This window comes from Lissotriton vulgaris, chromosome 12 (genome assembly GCF_964263255.1).
Source record: "Lissotriton vulgaris chromosome 12, aLisVul1.2, whole genome shotgun sequence".
Taxonomy (NCBI): domain Eukaryota; kingdom Metazoa; phylum Chordata; class Amphibia; order Caudata; family Salamandridae; genus Lissotriton; species Lissotriton vulgaris.
Window position 1 is genome coordinate 98,285,027 of NC_141700.1, and position 17,549 is coordinate 98,302,575.

At 42.9% G+C, this 17,549-nt stretch overlaps 1 protein-coding gene across 3 annotated transcripts in view; it reads right to left on the reverse strand.

Moving 5' to 3' along the window:
* The window catches only part of ZNF687 (zinc finger protein 687), a 302,238-nt gene that overhangs the window by 68,591 nt on the left and 216,098 nt on the right, over nt 1-17,549 (reverse strand). For all 3 annotated transcript variants that reach the window (XM_086947350.1, XM_086947349.1, XM_086947351.1), the window contains exons 3-6: nt 17,326-17,504; nt 9,562-9,738; nt 5,783-5,945; nt 4,123-4,479 (exon numbers count right to left, since the gene is read on the reverse strand). In XM_086947350.1, the coding sequence (XP_086803476.1) occupies nt 4,123-4,479; nt 5,783-5,945; nt 9,562-9,738; nt 17,326-17,504 (876 nt within the window). The remainder of the gene's footprint in view (nt 1-4,122; nt 4,480-5,782; nt 5,946-9,561; nt 9,739-17,325; nt 17,505-17,549) is intronic.

The window sequence follows — 17,549 nt, forward strand, 5'->3', positions numbered from 1 at the left end:
AGGGCTTAACTATCCAATGAGGACCCCAAAGAATATTGCATCTAACTTCATGCTTTGAACCAAAGCTGTGCTCATAAATTGACTGCAAAGGTCACAGTGGATAAATTCATGCTGCAGAGATGCACCATAAAACACGGTGTCGAAAGCAGGCTCTGTTGCAGAAGAAACTATCACTGTACTTCTGTACTAGACACCCAAAGAGTTTTGTATTTTGATGCTCTGCTGTGCTACAGGACAAAATGCTGCACGTATGTACTAATTTTATGAGGTTTTTGTTGATGGCTCTGCTGCAGCCAACTTCCAACAAGTTCACATCAGAGAAACTATTAACAAAAAATAACCACATTTGTAATTATTCAGATAGAACATTCACCCTCCAACATTAATTTTTTTTAATTCGTTTTGATACATGAAGATTACAATTTTGAACATACATCCACAAAAGGCCTCTACCAGAATTTGGAAGAGCCAAAAATAACCACGTCTCTCGACCCAACAAATCTGAAGTTCTCCTGCCTCACAGGTTTCAGACAGAATCCACAGCACTACATACCACAAACAGATGCTTACTGTGTAAGTAACATTTTCTGTTCGAGGCATGTGTGGCTGTAGATACACATGCTGTGCATAGACTATAAAGCAGTCATCCTTTATAAGCAGTGGCAAGCCTGTGGGAGTTACAGTGGTTTGAAATAGTGTATGTAGAACTATTTCGCCTACATTGGCTTGTTGAAAGGGCAGCACATCTAAACAGTGATGTTTTGTAAAGGTATGTGGTGTAGACCATGTAGCTACTTTACATGTCAGCCAAGGGATGTTTTTAGGAAGGCCACTGAAGCTCTTTTTTTATGCAGGTAGAGTGGCCTTCAGGATGAATGGGTAAATACCTTTTAGCTTTAGCATAGCATGTTTGTACGAATTTTATAAACCATATTGCAATGCCAGATTTATAAATGGGTCTTCCTTTGTGAGGTTTGGAGAAAGCACCAAAAAGGTATGTTTTCCTGAATGATTTAGTCCTGTAAATGTGATACATGACAGCGCGTTTTACATCCAATGTATGTTGAGCCCGTTTTGCAACTGAGTCAGGTTGAGGGGAAAAAAAACAGGAAGTTCAATGGATCGATTTAGGTGAACCTGTGAGACCACCTTTGGGAGAAGTTTGTGGATGGTCCAGAGTACAATCCTATCCCTGTGTATTTGGAAGAAGGGGTTCCTCCAAGGCTAGTTTCTGAACTTCATTTACACATCTAAGGGAAGTAGCCTAGGCAGCAGAGTAAGGCCCTGTATTGCAAAGGCCCACAAGGCGCCTCAGTCGATTGAAAGTCGCCCTATAAATTTTGGAATCATCGCACCGAATGGAAGAGAGAGGACCACGATCCAAAACAATACCGACATAGAGAAGGTATGAATCAAGTAAAGTGCAGGACAACAGTGTCAAACCAGAGCACACGTCCAAAACAGATGGCGGAAGAAAATTTAACAATAGAGTCGAGGACCACGCTCATTACCACCGATAGGAGGAGTCACAGTTCCTTGTGACTCAAAAGACTTTCTTCGAAGAAAAACAACTTGCACACACCGAGCCCAACACTAGATGGAAGGATTCTGCTCAGCATGTGTATCTACAGCCACACATGCCTCGAATATAAATGTAAAATAGGGGAGTCTTAAAGGCCGGGCCCTAGTAATCTTGAGATGTGACATCAACTGATATCTCTCTGAATTCAGATCAGAAACTGGCATCAGGAACTTGGTGATATTTGACCCGATGCTGGGGACAAACAGAACTGTAGATACTTTTCTTTTTAAGTTGCCAATTTTTTAGGCTAATGTTCAACAATCTTATGGCTGGAAAAGAAACTGGTCTAGTCAGTTTCTTTTCCAGCAATAAGATTGTTGAACATTAGCCTCAAAAATGTAAATGATATGATTTAGTTGATCTAATTTTCTATGGCATTGTAAAAAGTCTGATAACTGTAAATATATTGTTTGTTGTATTTGGTGAATGTGTGGAGTGGTTGAGATTGAAAGTGAGAGAATCCGGACTTAGTGTATGTTTTTTGAATTTGTACATTATATGTTTTTAATTTTGCAATTTTGTGAAAAATAAAAAAATACAAAACTGAGTGAAAACTGATATTCTGAATAAATAATAAGTTCAATTTGATTAACTCAGACAGAAAAAGGAGTCTACCACACTTTTTGTTTTGCGTCAATAGGTGGATGTCAACTTAAAAAGAAAAGTATCTACAGTATTGGCATTTATTTTGTTATTTAGTTCTCTGAGGCTTTGCCTTACTGTTGGGAGCCCAAACCCAGTGATGTTACAGGGGACAAACAGAAGGCTGGGGGACGGGCAAGCACCTCACTAGATAAATCGCACTGAAGCGGGTCTCACCAGCAGACGTCTGTTTGAAGGCCCCTTGCATACCCATGGAACCAAAGCGTGCTCCAGGGGCACCTGCAATCACTGGAAAAATCTTAAGCATTGCTTATTTCAATGCATCAACCTGCTGCGAACTAGACAATGTCCAGGGAATTTGGTGCACACTAGTTCCACCTGTGGAATGGAATCCGTCAATGGTGGCATAGTAGGGTCTTTGAAACATCAACTGGATTACCTCTCTCTGAAGCGCCAAGGTGTAGTCTTAAATTGTTTGTGCTTGCACAGAGGCTGGTCTTTCGCCTTCGTTTTACTGGAGGATAGCGACCTGGACTTGGGCTGGGAACAGACCCGGTCTTCAAACGTAATTGAAGTTGCTTCTTGTGTTCCCAATTTACAGCTTTGCTTCATGCTCCCTAATGTTCCAAGCATGAATGAAAGTGCTCCCAAGTTCTTTAGGGAGCACTTTGAATCATGCTGGGAACCCAAGCACCAAAGGCTTGGCGCAGAGTGGTGCCTAAATAAGGCTGCATGTTGCCTTTTTAAGAGACGGGGCTTCGCCACGCACAGTCAGTGGCATCATTAACCAGCACCTGAGCTATTGTGTCTGAAGGAATTTGAAAAGTGAGGAAAATGCGGTTAAAAGAAGAAGCCTAAAGCTTTGGAAACAAGATACAATGCTGGACCCAGCTCCTAGATTGCAGAAAAGTGCACAGCAGAAGAATCTGGAAGCGATTTACGTTGCAATCCTAACCCTTTCCAAACTTTACAATGTATGTACAACAACACACTGGGTCAAAAAAATCCACAGTGCAGGATAGAACGGCAGGAAAAAAAACAATACACAAGGCTCCTGCATATTGGCAAGGACACGGTGCCGCCCTTGTTTCATCACATATGTTGCTTACCCAGAGCTCTAAACTAATGTGGTACCTCGTGCTAGAGGGGTTGGGGAGAGCGGGACAAAGAAAAGGCTCCTCTGCAACAGCATCTCTCTAGTTTAGGGGACACACTATCACTCCGCAACTTGGTTTCCTTGGACTGTAATTTCCTTAAATCTCCTTTTCTGGCCCCACAACAACCTGCACACCTTGGTGGTCATAATTATGTGTGGAGGGCCCCAGGGTATCTTATTGGCTGTCACACAGGTTATGAAGTAAGACTCTTTTGCAAGGAGCCGCTTTCAGCCAGGAAGGTCCTACCACAGGCCACCAGGAACAGCTGGTTCACGCTCTAAAACATAGTAATGTGCTGCGTGAGTCATAGTGGACCTCATCTCACCAGATCAGGCCCATCGAAAACTGCCCATTTTGGTGGTCAGGAAGTATGGTGAAAACAGGAATAGGAAAAACCTTTCTTAACGACTTGTGCAGCATGTCCCGCCACTGGGCTTCCTCCCAGGACTTCCAATAAATAGGAGAAGGAGCAGAGACTGTGGCAGAGATTCAGTGATTGTTCACCTCTCAGATGCTCCCACATCATGCACACCCCAATTGTGCAACCATTAATAAATCATCATTTTAAGACCCTCTTTGTCATTAACAGTTGACAGTACACGTGCCAATCCACAAAACAGGAGCAGTTCTGAATTAGATACTCGCCAGAGGGGCAAACAAAAGCAGGCAGGGACACCAGCATGCAGATCACGTTTATGTGACTTCATTGCCTGTGAAAGTTTAACACCCCATGCTCTGAATGAGGCTTGCTCCCACACTTGTCGGTCAGCTTTAACTTACCTTTCCATGCAGTTTCTTCATGTGTAACACATACTCCTCTCGTTCAGGGAACCAGGAATGACAGGTGCTACAGGTCAAGCCGGGGCCCCTCCTCCTTCTCCTTTTGACGTCTGCCGTTGGCTTCTCTTTGAACTTCCCCTTCCTTATAACCTCTGGGGAGCTGGCACTATCATCGTCTTCAGAAGATGACATCTCTTCTTCAGATTCCTTGGAAATAGGCTCCTCGACTGGTTCTGGTTTGGGTGTCAGGAGCTCCACCTCCTTAGTGGGAGTAACAGGAGGAGGTGGAGGAGGAGGAGGAGGAGCAGCAGGTGGGGGTGGAGACTCCTCTACTTTTGGAGTAGTACTATGAGTGGTCTGGAAAAACAGCATCAAAGTTCAGAGTTATCAAATCACAAACAAGAGAGCACATCCATGTAAAGCAGAACTGCTTTGCTATCTAAAAATGTTATCTGAGTGACTACTCCCCTGTCCTTAATCTGCGTGTGATGTACAGTAGCTGGTTATTTCTAGTATGTCTTGTGTGCATAAGTCAATGTCTAAGGTGCTTCCTGCTCGCAAAACAGCTCATGGATTATATGGACATACAAAGATTCACCAGCATTTGAAGCAGGCAATATTATAAGGACTCAGAAGAAAAAGACCACTGTTCCTTGTGGGTTGACACATGTAACTACTAAGTATATTGAGATTAACCAAAGCAAAAATAGTTTTAAGAAACTTTAGTCAGTTAAAATTACCATTAGATGCGCACCTCACTTTTAAATACAATACTTTGATATCCGATAATCCTGAACAACCGAGTGCCAGATTCATTTAAAATAAGGAAGAGCTCAGCCGGATAAGACATGAGCTGGTCGGAGTTCTGTACCCAGCAGGAAGGTTCTCCAATGAATGTTTGGAGTATCCAGTCTGCATAAATAGAAGAATAGTCCTGCCATGTAGTTCCAGTGAGAATGATTTAACCACAGGTATAACTTATTTATTTAGGGTCTACAACTGATTTAACGTTTGGCAAACGTCTGATCCGAGTAATATTTTTGTAACTTAAGCAACAGCTTTTTTATTAGGTAACCAAGTAATAAAACAACTGTATGCGGCCTGGGATTGCTTTACCACGAAGGATATATCCGCTGTCTGCAGCCCAAGATGTGGGAAACTTCAGTGACAGCTGGGCTAAAGTGTGCAAGCTCGGTCTCAACCTGCTGTCTAAAGCTGCTGTGATACACCCGAATGGCAAGTAATCTTTGACCCGAGACACATCTGTGCTGTCTAGTCTAGGGCCTGTCATGGGAACGGTGTTCAGTTCTACTGGTTAAACGTGTAGGTCCAGGGCCAGAGGCTCACAGTCTGAATCCATGTTCGCCCTCTGATAAACTGTGTGGAAGAGGATAGAGCTGTTCAAAGAGAAAGCTCAGAAAATACTGATTTAATGACTGTGATCGCAGTATAACACAATCACCCGTTTGAGGTAGACCAAACACCATTCACTCGCCCACGTTAACAACCCACATTATCTTTTACATGCAAATACAACATTCAAGAATATCTGGCCTGGTCATACTGCATAAGCTTTTCGTACCTTGAATGCAAATGCCGGGTCTACCACCTGGTTTATGCACCAGAAGTTTAAATGTGATCCAATAAAAGCCAATCATACCTTCATGTGCTCCAGCATGGTGCGTTTCTGTGCAAAGAGAAGGGGGCAGTCAGGACATTTGAAGACGCTGACCCTCTGGTTCACCAGATGCTGATCGAAGTGCGATGAGAGTAGGGGTTTGTGGGTAAAGACGGTGTCACACATTGCACACTTATAAATCATCCTACAGAGGCAGGATTAAATGTAAAGCATCATTTCAACAGTTTTCATATTCTTCTTTTAAAAGTTTCACCCTAAAAAACACATTTCACACAGTTATGTAAATAAAATAGAAAGGAGATGCCTAACACAAACACAACATGGGCTTAGCAAAAATCTGAGGAATACATCTGAAAGGCCAGCAAGGTTTGGGAGAACAGCTACTGTGACTGACACTATCCTCAGCCCTAGCAGACTTGAGAGTCACAGGCCTGTGGGAAATCTTTCAAATTGCTGCAAAGCTACACCACTTCAGAATAATGTGGAAAGAAAACGTTACTTAACCTGTAAGCATCAGTTTGTAGCCTGTAGTGCAGTCTAATCACATACCCTGCCATCTAGTGTTGGGTTTGGACGTTTGCAAGTAGTTTTGTATTCAGAGAAACTCTTGAGTCACAAAATCTACTGAGACTTCTGCCTTAGTTGGCAGTGCACATGGCCAGCAAATCTATGATTGGTTTCCACACAGCAGCTCTCTATACTAAAACACTGGTATAAGCCTGCCACACACCCAAGGTGTACCGGAACACCTCTGTAATTGGGATCAATGACTTGTGCCGTTTTATTACCTGTTCACCTGACTGTATATTGATATGTTTTATGTATTTTATTATTATCCTTTCATGTTAGTGACTTCTACATTGCTCCCATTACCTCTGTTCATTCCTACTGCCCCTACCCTGTCATTGTGAAGCGCTCTGATATCTGTAAGGATCTTGTTCGCGCTATATAAAACTTTGAATAAATAAATAAATAAATAAATCATGTGCATTGGGAAAGGAAGTCATTTGGGCAAGGAAGTTATTTAGTAAAGGACGAAAACAGATCTTTGGAACAGAGGTGACTACTGTTCGGAAGAAGAATTTGTAGTTTGGCACACCTACAACCAATTGATGTCAACAACCTCAAGAAAAACAGCAACAATGCTGCATTTTAGGGTCAGAATAAGTCTGTGTATTTAGACATTTAACTCTAATACTCAGACTGCGGTTGCGAAGTCATGATGATTTTGAGAACGCTTTGCCATGATTAGAAACAATTTCTACCTATAAACAGTGTTATTTGTGGAGATGTGGCCCTTGCACCCAGATCAAGTGGAATTGGACCCATTTGGTTAGTGCTCTGCTGTGCACATTGAAGGGGGTGGCAACAGGTGAAAATGATGGATGATGTACCCTAGGTAAGTAAGCACTACAATAGAAGTGCCAGAACAAGCACTGCAGTGGTGAAAACGTGTTTTTAACAATGTGTGACGAGGAACACTGATGTTCGTAATGTGACAATATTTGGAGACTGAAGAAAAGCACAAAAAAAATTTCATAGATGAGGAAGATACTCTTGGAGAGAAACATTTAAAACAATACTCTGTTGTGAGTGAGGACTATGGAGAGTGTGGCCCAAGAGGGCCTTTTTCTGCTAAATTGTGCAAAAAAACAAATAGGCATGGGTATAAGCAAAAGAGCACATAGCTGAATTGTTAAGATGCCGAGGAAAGTATTCACATCATGTCTCGCTACGGTCCTCTTTAAACTATTGTGAGGGAAGCTTTGGGGTCCTGTGGAAACTTAACTGAAGTCACAAATAATCCCAAGCTTTCGAAACTCAGAGTCTAAACTTGTTACAGTAATTCAAAACCTGGATTAATTTCTAGCACACAGTGCGGAATAAAAATATTTTTGGCATAGTAGGGATTCAGAATTTCAGCTTGTAGAGACTAGAAGTTACAAATTAAATGTAATCATTGTACCAAAGAATCGGCTTCGATAAATGGAGCTGGAAATAATACAGATTACTCTGGTGATCCTTTTCCCAAAAGGATTTGTGATTAACTGGGTTTGTTGAAGTATCACAGATATTAATGTCTAAAGCTATGCATACCCAAGTAAAACATAAGGGTACGGGGTGACACTCAGCAAGGAAGGGATGGGGGATCATGCTTGCTAAGATGTGTAAATAGGATAGATTCTTCGGAGTACATTTTACCAGTGGATTTGGTCCGGAAGGGGCCTGGAAGCTGGAGGATGAAGATTGGCTTGAGGGGTTGCAAGTTCTACATGTACATGCTTTTCCGAACATAGAGAGTTAGGGAGTAGGTTAGGTTGCATTTGCGCTCAGCCTACCACAAAACTGAAATGCATCCAGAGTCATGAGCACCAACACTATTAAGGAAAGTGCAAAAATTACATCAATTTATAAGCATGTCCCTTTACTTTGTTTCATCACTTCAGTTTTCAAACAGTGATGGTTTAAAAACACATGAAGAATTCTGTTAGATGTTTCCTGGGGGTGTTTCGATATATACGAAGGATGCGCATACCCAGTGGCGTAGCAAGGTCAGGTGGTACCCGGTGCGTGGAAAATTTCTTGTCACCCCTCCCCCATGTCGATTTCAGCTGCGTTTTGTGTTGTCAGACGAAGTTATTAAACTAGTTTTAAATTCTCTTTTTTTTTTTTTAAGTGTTGTGAGCCCCTAAAAATTAATTTTATTCTAAAAACACATATTTTTGCTATTTTGTCACCCCCCTCAGTGATGACACCCGGGGTGGCCCGCACCTACCTTCCTACACCGCTGCTCACACCCACATGGATGCTCCATTCGAGCTCAGTCGAAGGTTGGGAGAAAAAAGGTGCGACTTTGAAATTGGGGAGTGACAATCTTTTGAACCACAATGTGTACTGAAGATATTAGGACAGTTGTTTTTGCGAGAAGCAGCTGAGCCAGCATCCGTGCTTACCGACCAAGTTATTATTGTTTTAGCTTTTGTTAATACATTTTAAAAAAGTATTGATTTTTTTTGCTAGCAGTATGCAAAGACTGAAAAACTTTTTTTTTTAAAAAGGTTGTGGGGGCGGAAAAGAGGAAAACTTTTGGGGACGACAACAAGGTAAATAAATGATACTGGATGCTTCCACTTTACATCTTGTGATATAAAATAGGCACTCCTTTGATACGTAGATAGATTTGTCTCAGCAGTGGGCGGGAGGAGTTCTGAACTTTGTCTCAGCAGTGGGCGGGAGGAGTTCTGAAAGGAGGTATTTGCATCACACACTTAGACATTCATCAACACAGGAACTCTATTAGAGAGAGAAAAAAAAAAACTAATATGTGTATAAACTATCAAGTACTGTGGGTCGGATCACTGTATGCCAGACTTTAGTCATTGATGTAAGCAACTTTGTTGAGTCTGATTAAAGGTCAATTTGACGTTTTAAATTGAAAAAAAATAACAAAAAGTTTATTTATGGTTGTAAGGTGAGACCACAAACTACACTTTTACCTTGAAAGAACTACAAATGAAAATAATCTCCCACTTGCCTTGCCTGCAGGTGTTGAGGTGTATAACATCGTTCAGTCAAGGGAACACAAATTCTAAAATAAAGTGACCTAAAACTGCCATCTATGTTTCTTTACCCACGATGCAGCAGTCGGATTGTGACCAAAGGCAGTTCGATAAAGAAAATTACATGTTCAGGGCCATTGTGAGTAAGAGCAGTTTCCTTTAGCACTTCCTTTAAAAGCTCTTTGTCAGGGTGGGATAGCATGCAGAGAAGCCAAAGTCACTTGGTTCCTGGGTACTTACTTTGAATGCTGACTGGTGAATCCTGGGTGCTGGGAGAAGACGTGGCCATGAGCACTGGGGCCAGACTTGAAGGCCATAGGGCAGATTGGGCACTTGTGGAAGACCTCACAATGCGATGTCTGGATGTGGGACTTGATGGAGTTCACACCGCCAAACACCACTGAACAGCTGGGGCAGCTGGAACAAAGATTGAAAGTGAGTCAATCAGGATGATAACCACAAGTACTGCAATCTCAATCAGAAATATAATATGTTGATGCCATAAAAAAAAAGAGAAAGCGCAAAAATAATCATACCTACAAAAACACTAACTTGTGGTAGTATAACAAGCTTTTTCTCAAGAAATTGCTGATTGTAGCAGACGATCAAGCAAACAGGAAGAGTTACTGTGAACATTTAGATGACTTGATTACCCTACAACCCTGGACTTTTGGTAGGACTACAATATTTAACAAGATTCGGCAAAGCCAATAGGTCCCACCTATGTGAGACCTATTGGCTTTGGCAAAGTGTTTTAGCCATGTCGTACACCAATGTGGCCGCAGTTCAGCATGGCTAAAAGTTAGTGACATGGAGTGGATTGGGGTAGACTGGAGTAGGGTAGTTTGGCTTGGAGTGGGGTAGATTAGGGTAGTTGAGTGGGGTAGATTGGAGTTGAGTGGAGTAGACTGCCTGGTAATGGGGTGGGGTGGGGTAGAGTAGAGTACATTGAGGTAGAATGGAGTGGGATAGACTGGAGTGGGGTGCAGTGGAGTAGATTGGAGTGGGCAGATTGGAGTGGAGAGGACTGGGATAGAGTGGAGTGGATTGGGGTAGACTGGAGTGGAGTAAAGTGAAGCTGTGGCTGTAAGGGTACATATCTTATACCCAAGGGGATATGAATTTTAGGGCGCCTGAAAGCACATTCAGTTTAATACATGAGAACAAGGACTTAAATACAGGTTTTAACCCCTTTTGATGCTTGTGGCAAGGTCAACTCGTCATGGGTGTTACCTGCGCTGTGCTTATGACGAGTTGACCTTGTCACATAACAAGGGATTTTTAAAATTGCAGCACAGCATGGGAATGTGCTGTAGCAATGATGCGGTTAAGGAGCAATGGAGTAGTTGCTGCGCTGCATAAAACTAAAGCGCTTTGAACGGACACATACTTTGTATGCACAGAGAACAGGTTGAATATATACATATGAGAGTGAGGACACAGGTTTTAGGGAGAAATAGATTAACCGCAGGCCAAAATGGAGGTACTTTAAAAAGCCACATACTGTGTTTGAAAATGCTCAGATGTGCAAAATGCTAATGTTGCTTAGTGGCAGCATGGCCTGAAGCATGTACCTGGACTGCTTGTATGTAAAGACTATGAGAATCCGGTTTCAGAATAGTGTACCATTTAAAAAGACACATACTTTGGGAAGTGCAGAGAAGAGGCGCAGCCTACAAAGACATGCAGTCACACGGACTGCTTTAATAATCGGTGTCATTTGTTTTGTGCTATAAAATGAAGCGCTAAACTGTAAAACAGTCACAAACTGCTTTAACAATCCGTGCCATTTGTTTGGTGCTGTTAAAAGGAAGTGCCAAATTCCAAAACAATTTATGGCAACAAACATACATGTTGGGCGCAAGTTAAAAGCAACCCATAGGTGTAGCATGAAAGTGGAAACGGTGGACAGAAAAACTAAAGAAAAAGAAAACTACTCTGAATCACAGCACAAGCATCTAAGAACAGCAAAAGGACACTAATCAAATGGAAGCAATTTGTACTTATTCCATGCTCCGGAGAAATAAAAGGAAGAGACAGGGCATGTGGTGGCCAATTAGGAGGAAGCTATAAGCAATGATAATTAAGCCAGCAAATGATAAGTAATAGGCAGGCACCAAGCAATTTACTGTATACAATATCCCTCACAGCAACAGCACATGTGTGATGTTAGGTGAGACCTAATAAAAATATAAAGCTTCCTGGAATCTGTCGCAACACCCAAGGACGGGCAGTCAAGTTCTAGCTCCTAGGGTATGGTGTGCAAGTTTCTTCCATTTAACATATAACCGACTTGATATTTCATAACAAAAACACAGGTATTCCGTGCTTTCATCTCCAGAAACCCCAATACAGGCTTGGTATTCACATATATAAAACATTTCGTACGCTTAAAAACAGCATGATGATGAAAGAACTCAATAACCATGCAAAATGTTCTTCAGGTTTTTGCTAGCCATGACATGCTTAGTTGTCAATTGTTCTTTTCTCATTCTGTAGGATTACCATTCATATTTTGTGCACTAGGTTAGAAAGACAAAATCATTTTTTTTACGCATTCCGTTTCTTAGTGCTATTCATTTACAAAGAGGGTTTGGAGTTCCACTGTGCACCTAAACGCATCTTGTGGAACAGATCGTAATCAGAAAACACTTCCTGCACTGTATTGCTCAGTGGGTTGTGTATGGATTGCAGTCAAAGTGGGGTTGTAACTCATACTAGTGCATTGACTTAATCCTTGTGCCGGGCGTTAGAAATCTGACTTCTGTGGATCTAGGCGTAGCCTTTCAGACCTTATCTGTATGGATAACTGGAAGAGTTGATTGTGGGTTTATTTGTGGGCCGATTTCCTCCTGTTCCCCCAAACACGTCATCGAGAGGTGTCAAGCCTCTTCAGCCTCAGCTCAGGTAAGGGGCTGCACTGAGAATATAGTCTTCATAATTGGCAGTCAATTTTCAATAAAAGTGGCTCCGGGGCCACAGGACTGGATCTAAACGCCGCCCAGTGGAGGTCAGGACTGAATTGTTGTACACGGAGACCTACTTTCAGCAACCAGAAGGGAGGTTCATGAATCCCTTCTAAATGCCGGGTGGAGTGATGGTACTGCCGTATTAGGCACATTGAGTGCTACGCAAACAATACATTCACCACCCCTCTCCGTGTCAGGAGATCTGGGTTAACTCAATCGGTATTTTGCTCACCATGCCACCACAGTTTAGACCCAGCCATATGCCAATGAGTCTTGACCCTGCTCCTCATGGGAACTGTCCAGCCCAAACTACCAGGTCCTCCCTGAACCAGAAACAAGCCTCCTGTGACCGGTTTTGGGGTATTACCCGATATCAGCCAAGCTAGCTTGAATCCAGTGGCACAGTAAGCAAGGGACCCACATCTTGTGTTGGGTGGCACTTACCCGAGTGTTACATTTCCCGCTTAGGACACAGCTCGAGTCTCCCCTTTTAAGATTGTAATACTGCTGATCTATTGTATTGAATTTGAATGTGAAGATCGTTCTCAAATTCGCACTGTAACTGCACTAAAGGCACTTTATTTTTACTAAAAGTAATTAATTATTGATCGCGCTGAACGCACACGGTTTGCCTACCGCCTTCCACATTGGTTCAGCTGCCCTGGTGACTGTCTCCCCCACCTCCCAGGGAAGGGAGGAGTGTAAGAAGCATCCGGGCGGCGATCTTTACTCCTCTTGCAGTCTAGTCGTTGGCGGGGCACAAGGTATATAATGTGCACACCACCGCCGGCGCATCAAAGGCAAGCCCGTCTGCGCCCATCCGCGTCCGGAACACAGCCAGCACCAGAAACGCTGCCAGTTTTGGTCTAGATCATTACTATTCAAGAGACTCACTCCTGGCGCTAAATACACATGTAAGTAAATACCTCTTCCACCTACAAACGGACAAATTAAAAGGCCCAGTAACATGTAGGGGGTGCAGATATGAATTAAGTCCACCTGACTATGCCTCTAGAGCAGATCTCAACCTAAAGCAACTACTAGGTGGCTTGGTCAAAGTTAGGTCCCTGTGCAAGAATGCACAACACAATTATGACCGGATTTCGAACCAAAATTTGGATTGTCTTTTTAGAACGGAAACCCACTGAAAGATTGATGTAACCCAGACATTGCACAAGCCCTCCCTCCCGGCTACCATATATCCAGACAATTTAGACCGGTCCAAAGAGGGGGTGGCCTGGCAATAATCAACCGTAACACACTAAAATGCTCCAATTTTGACCTCACAGAGCTTAAAGGGGCAGAAAGTCTTGGTTTCTGCTTTCACCTCAAGAGTTCTATCTCCTTCGCAGGAGCCCTGATTTATTGGCCCAAAGGCAATAGTCCTAACTTTTTAGGCACCCTGGGTGAAAATCTGAGCACCCTGGTGGTTAAATACTCCAATTTTACTCTACTTGGAGATTTTAACCTACACCTAGAATATTTGGACAACCCGGGAGCAAACAAATTTTGGTGAGACTATTGAGACTCAGACGCTCGAGCAGCGGATAGCTGGCCCGACACACTGCGTATGGCACACCCTGGATGGAATTTGTACAAACTCCACCAGACTCAAAGTGGATCCCCGCTCAATATAACCTAGACCGACCACAAATGTATTCTTTTCACGATCAGATGCTCTAATACAGATTCAGTGAAATATCTTTCCACCACCTGCCCCGCCAAATAGAAATAGAGCAAATATTGGTTTACTCCACAGCTAAAAAAACTACAAGGTCATTGCAGAAAAATGGGACGTAGATGGAGGAAAAGCTACACACCAGAAGAGCTCACACTTTTTAGAGCTGCTCTCAAAAACTACCATCAGCAAATCAAATTAGGAAAGAAGGCCCACCATGCTAAGCAAATTAGGCAGCATCAGATCAGAAAACGATTTTTGAAATTGTTAAAACTTTTACACACCCTAAAATGCTTGAACATGAGATTCCACCTTCACAAATCCTCTGTGATCAGATTGCAGATTTCTTTGATACAAAAAAAGTCCAAGACTTAAAAAGATTTTAAGTCAATGACCATTATGACTGTGGAAGGTCTAATCATGACAACAGACCCAAGCTTAATTTCTTTAACCCCTTCCATGCTCATGACGAGCTCAGCTCGTCAGGCAGTACACTGATCGTGTGCTCATGATGAGCTGAGCTCGTCATGAACAATGGGATTTACAGATCACTCAGCACAGGAGGGGAAAAGTCAAAGCACCCAAGGCGTTAAGGAGATTGGTTTGGAACAGTCAAGGCAAGCCATCCTCTCCTGTAAATCGGGCTCCCCTCTTGACCCCTGCCCGCCAAAGATACTTCATGCTATCATTGACCCACAACTCTCTCGAACCTCAGGCCCATTTCCCTTCTACCCTGCATAGGTAAAATAACAGTAAAACTAGTAAATACCAAACTGACATATTTTTTGCAGGAAGACAATATTTTACCTCCAAGTCAATCAGGTTTCAGGCCTGAACACTCAGTTGGCACTGCTACACATCACGGAAACACTGAAATTCACCTTGGATCAAGGAAAGAATGCAGTGCTGATTCTGTTGAATCTATCGGTCGCGTTTGACACAAAAGCCCTCTGCACCTGTCATCGTATCTTGAATGGCAGGGCACCCGACCCTCTGAATAAATTGATCGAAGTGTACCAACCAACACGTGCGCTTAGATCCACAGGGGGCGGCCTACTGAGGATCCCGAGAATCAAGAGAGCCCGCATGGGAGGTAGGTCCTTTAGATGCCTAGCGGCAACTAATTGGAATAAATTACCAATCAGACTTGCGCCTGGAACCGGAGGAGGCTAGGTTCCGAGCGAAACTTAAAACATTCCTCTACACCAAATAATTGTCCGCTCAGTTTTTGTGTCCCCTGCTTGCTGCCTCTCCCACTTTCAGCGCGTGGACACGCCGGTGTGCGTAACGCAGCGCTCTACAAATGTCCCAATAATAATAATAATAATAATAATAATAATAATTGACACAGTCTCCCATGGCACCCTGGGAGACCAACTAGCATCATGTGGCATTTCGCATAGGGCCCTGGCCTGGTTGAAATTTTTTCTAGAGAGTAGGAAACAAATAGTAACCCTTGGCCACTACCAATTGACGGAGAAACCACTGCTCTCTGGTGTCCCACAGGGCACGGCTCTGAGCCCAACACCCTTTAATGTATATATGGCTCCTCTGCTTAACTTGATTTCATCTTTTAACATTGAGACTGTCTCCTATGCTGATGATACTCAGCTAATCCTAACATTAGACAAAGATTTTACTGCAGCAGAGGAAAACTTCCTGCGCTGCCTCTCCGCCGTCATCAACTGGATGCAATCAAACGATCTCAAATGCAATAGCCAAAAAACTGAGATCATGCTGCTCAGCAAATCTAACAACTTTATGCCCAAACAGAGGTGGCCGAATTACACTTCACCTCTACCAAAAACAGTGGATGTTGTGAGGAACATGGGGATAAGATTCAACACCTCACTGTCCTTCCATCTGCAAGCTCTCTCTGTAGCCGGCACATGTTTTCATATGATAAAGTCCCTTAAAAAGTTCTTCGATCTGCTAACAGGCACAGCTAGAAAGACAGTTGCAGTGGTCCTAATCTTGTCTCTTCTAGATTAATGCAACAGCCTGTACACCGGTGCCAATAAGGGTGTCCTGATCAAACTACAGATAGTCCAAAACGTAGCAGCCTGCCTGGTACTAAAATTGCCCCAAACGTCCTCAGCATAAGCAGCGCTGAAGACCCTACAGCGGCTGCACGTACATAAAATAATTCTCTTTAAGATCTTAGTAATCACATCCAGAAAGTTCAGGTCAACAGGACCTAAATACCTCAGGACCAGAATCAAACTGTATGTGACCCAATGCTTAAGATCTGAAAACTTTCTATCACCACCAGCTTTCATTTGACATCCAGTGGGGGCAAATCGATGCCAGTCCTGGGGACTTAAGCATTCAACAGCTTACCCACCCATCTCAGACTCCCCCAGTCAGAAACAATTTTTAAGAAACTCCTGAAAACATGAATCTTTGTAGCTCCAGACAATCTAGTGTTTTCACTCATCTGATTAATTGTGACCGCTCTGCTGCTCTCAAGTCTCGGTTTTCCTGCACTATCGCCATGATGCTCCCCAGAGTGAAAGCTGCACTCTACAAATGCAACATTCATTCATTCAAAAGCCCCAACCACAACATCTGTGTCACCCTTGGGTAAGCATTCTTAGTTGTTCACACAGATATGGTGAGCCCACAAGGCTCAGTCACCAAGCACTGGTTCACTTTTAGTCGGAGTCACGCTTCCTTGTGCAGTTATTATGTGGTAAGAAAATCCTGGTCATCAAGGAGTTTCAAGGATCTTAAGAGGCTTCTGCATCCTGGCTCTCCTTTCCTGAGAGCAAAGAGCCCAGGAAAGGAATTTTCATCAAGCAGGTAAAGGCGCATCACGAAGGGTCTACGCTTCATGGCTTGTTTGTTCCACATAGGTCAAATCACTGAAGGTACTGGTCGAGATACTCAATTTGTACTGATTGGAAAGCTGGATATTGGCAGTAAACACCCTTCAGCAAAACAGACAAAGGTCCTAAAAAGTTTCTGGATAGCATCATTCATGATCAATGGATCATCCGGTCCAAGTGATCGAACAATGCACCCCTAATTTGCAACAATCTAAAGCAATTCTATTTCCCTGTACACAAAATTAATTTATTGAGCGCAGAGAAAAAAACAAGGATGTAGGTGTTGATCAGAAATAAACATGGAGGGCTTCCAAAAAAGAGAAGGCAAGTTATATTAAATGCCACGCAATTCTATAATTAAAATTAATCAGACACATTTTCATAATTAAAATTCAGTTTTCATAAAAAGACAAGACCAGCGTTTTCTGATGTTTCTCATTACCTTCCCTCAAATAAATGAAATCTGCACTTGAAATAATAGGTTGAAAAGATTCACCAAAGATAAGTCACACTCAGAATGGTCTCTTACCGGTAGCCCACCCTCCTCGAGAAATGTAGGCATGACTCCTTCAAGTGGGCCTGGTAGGTCTCTGTGCGAAAAATGCCCCCGCATTCTGGACAGACGTTTGGTGGGCGATTTTTGTGCATCCGGGTATGGGCTGTGAAACTACAGCTGTTTGGCATCATCATAGGACACACAGAGCAAACCTGCAGAAAAGCGGATAAGTGGGTCACAAGCAAGAACAGTAAAGG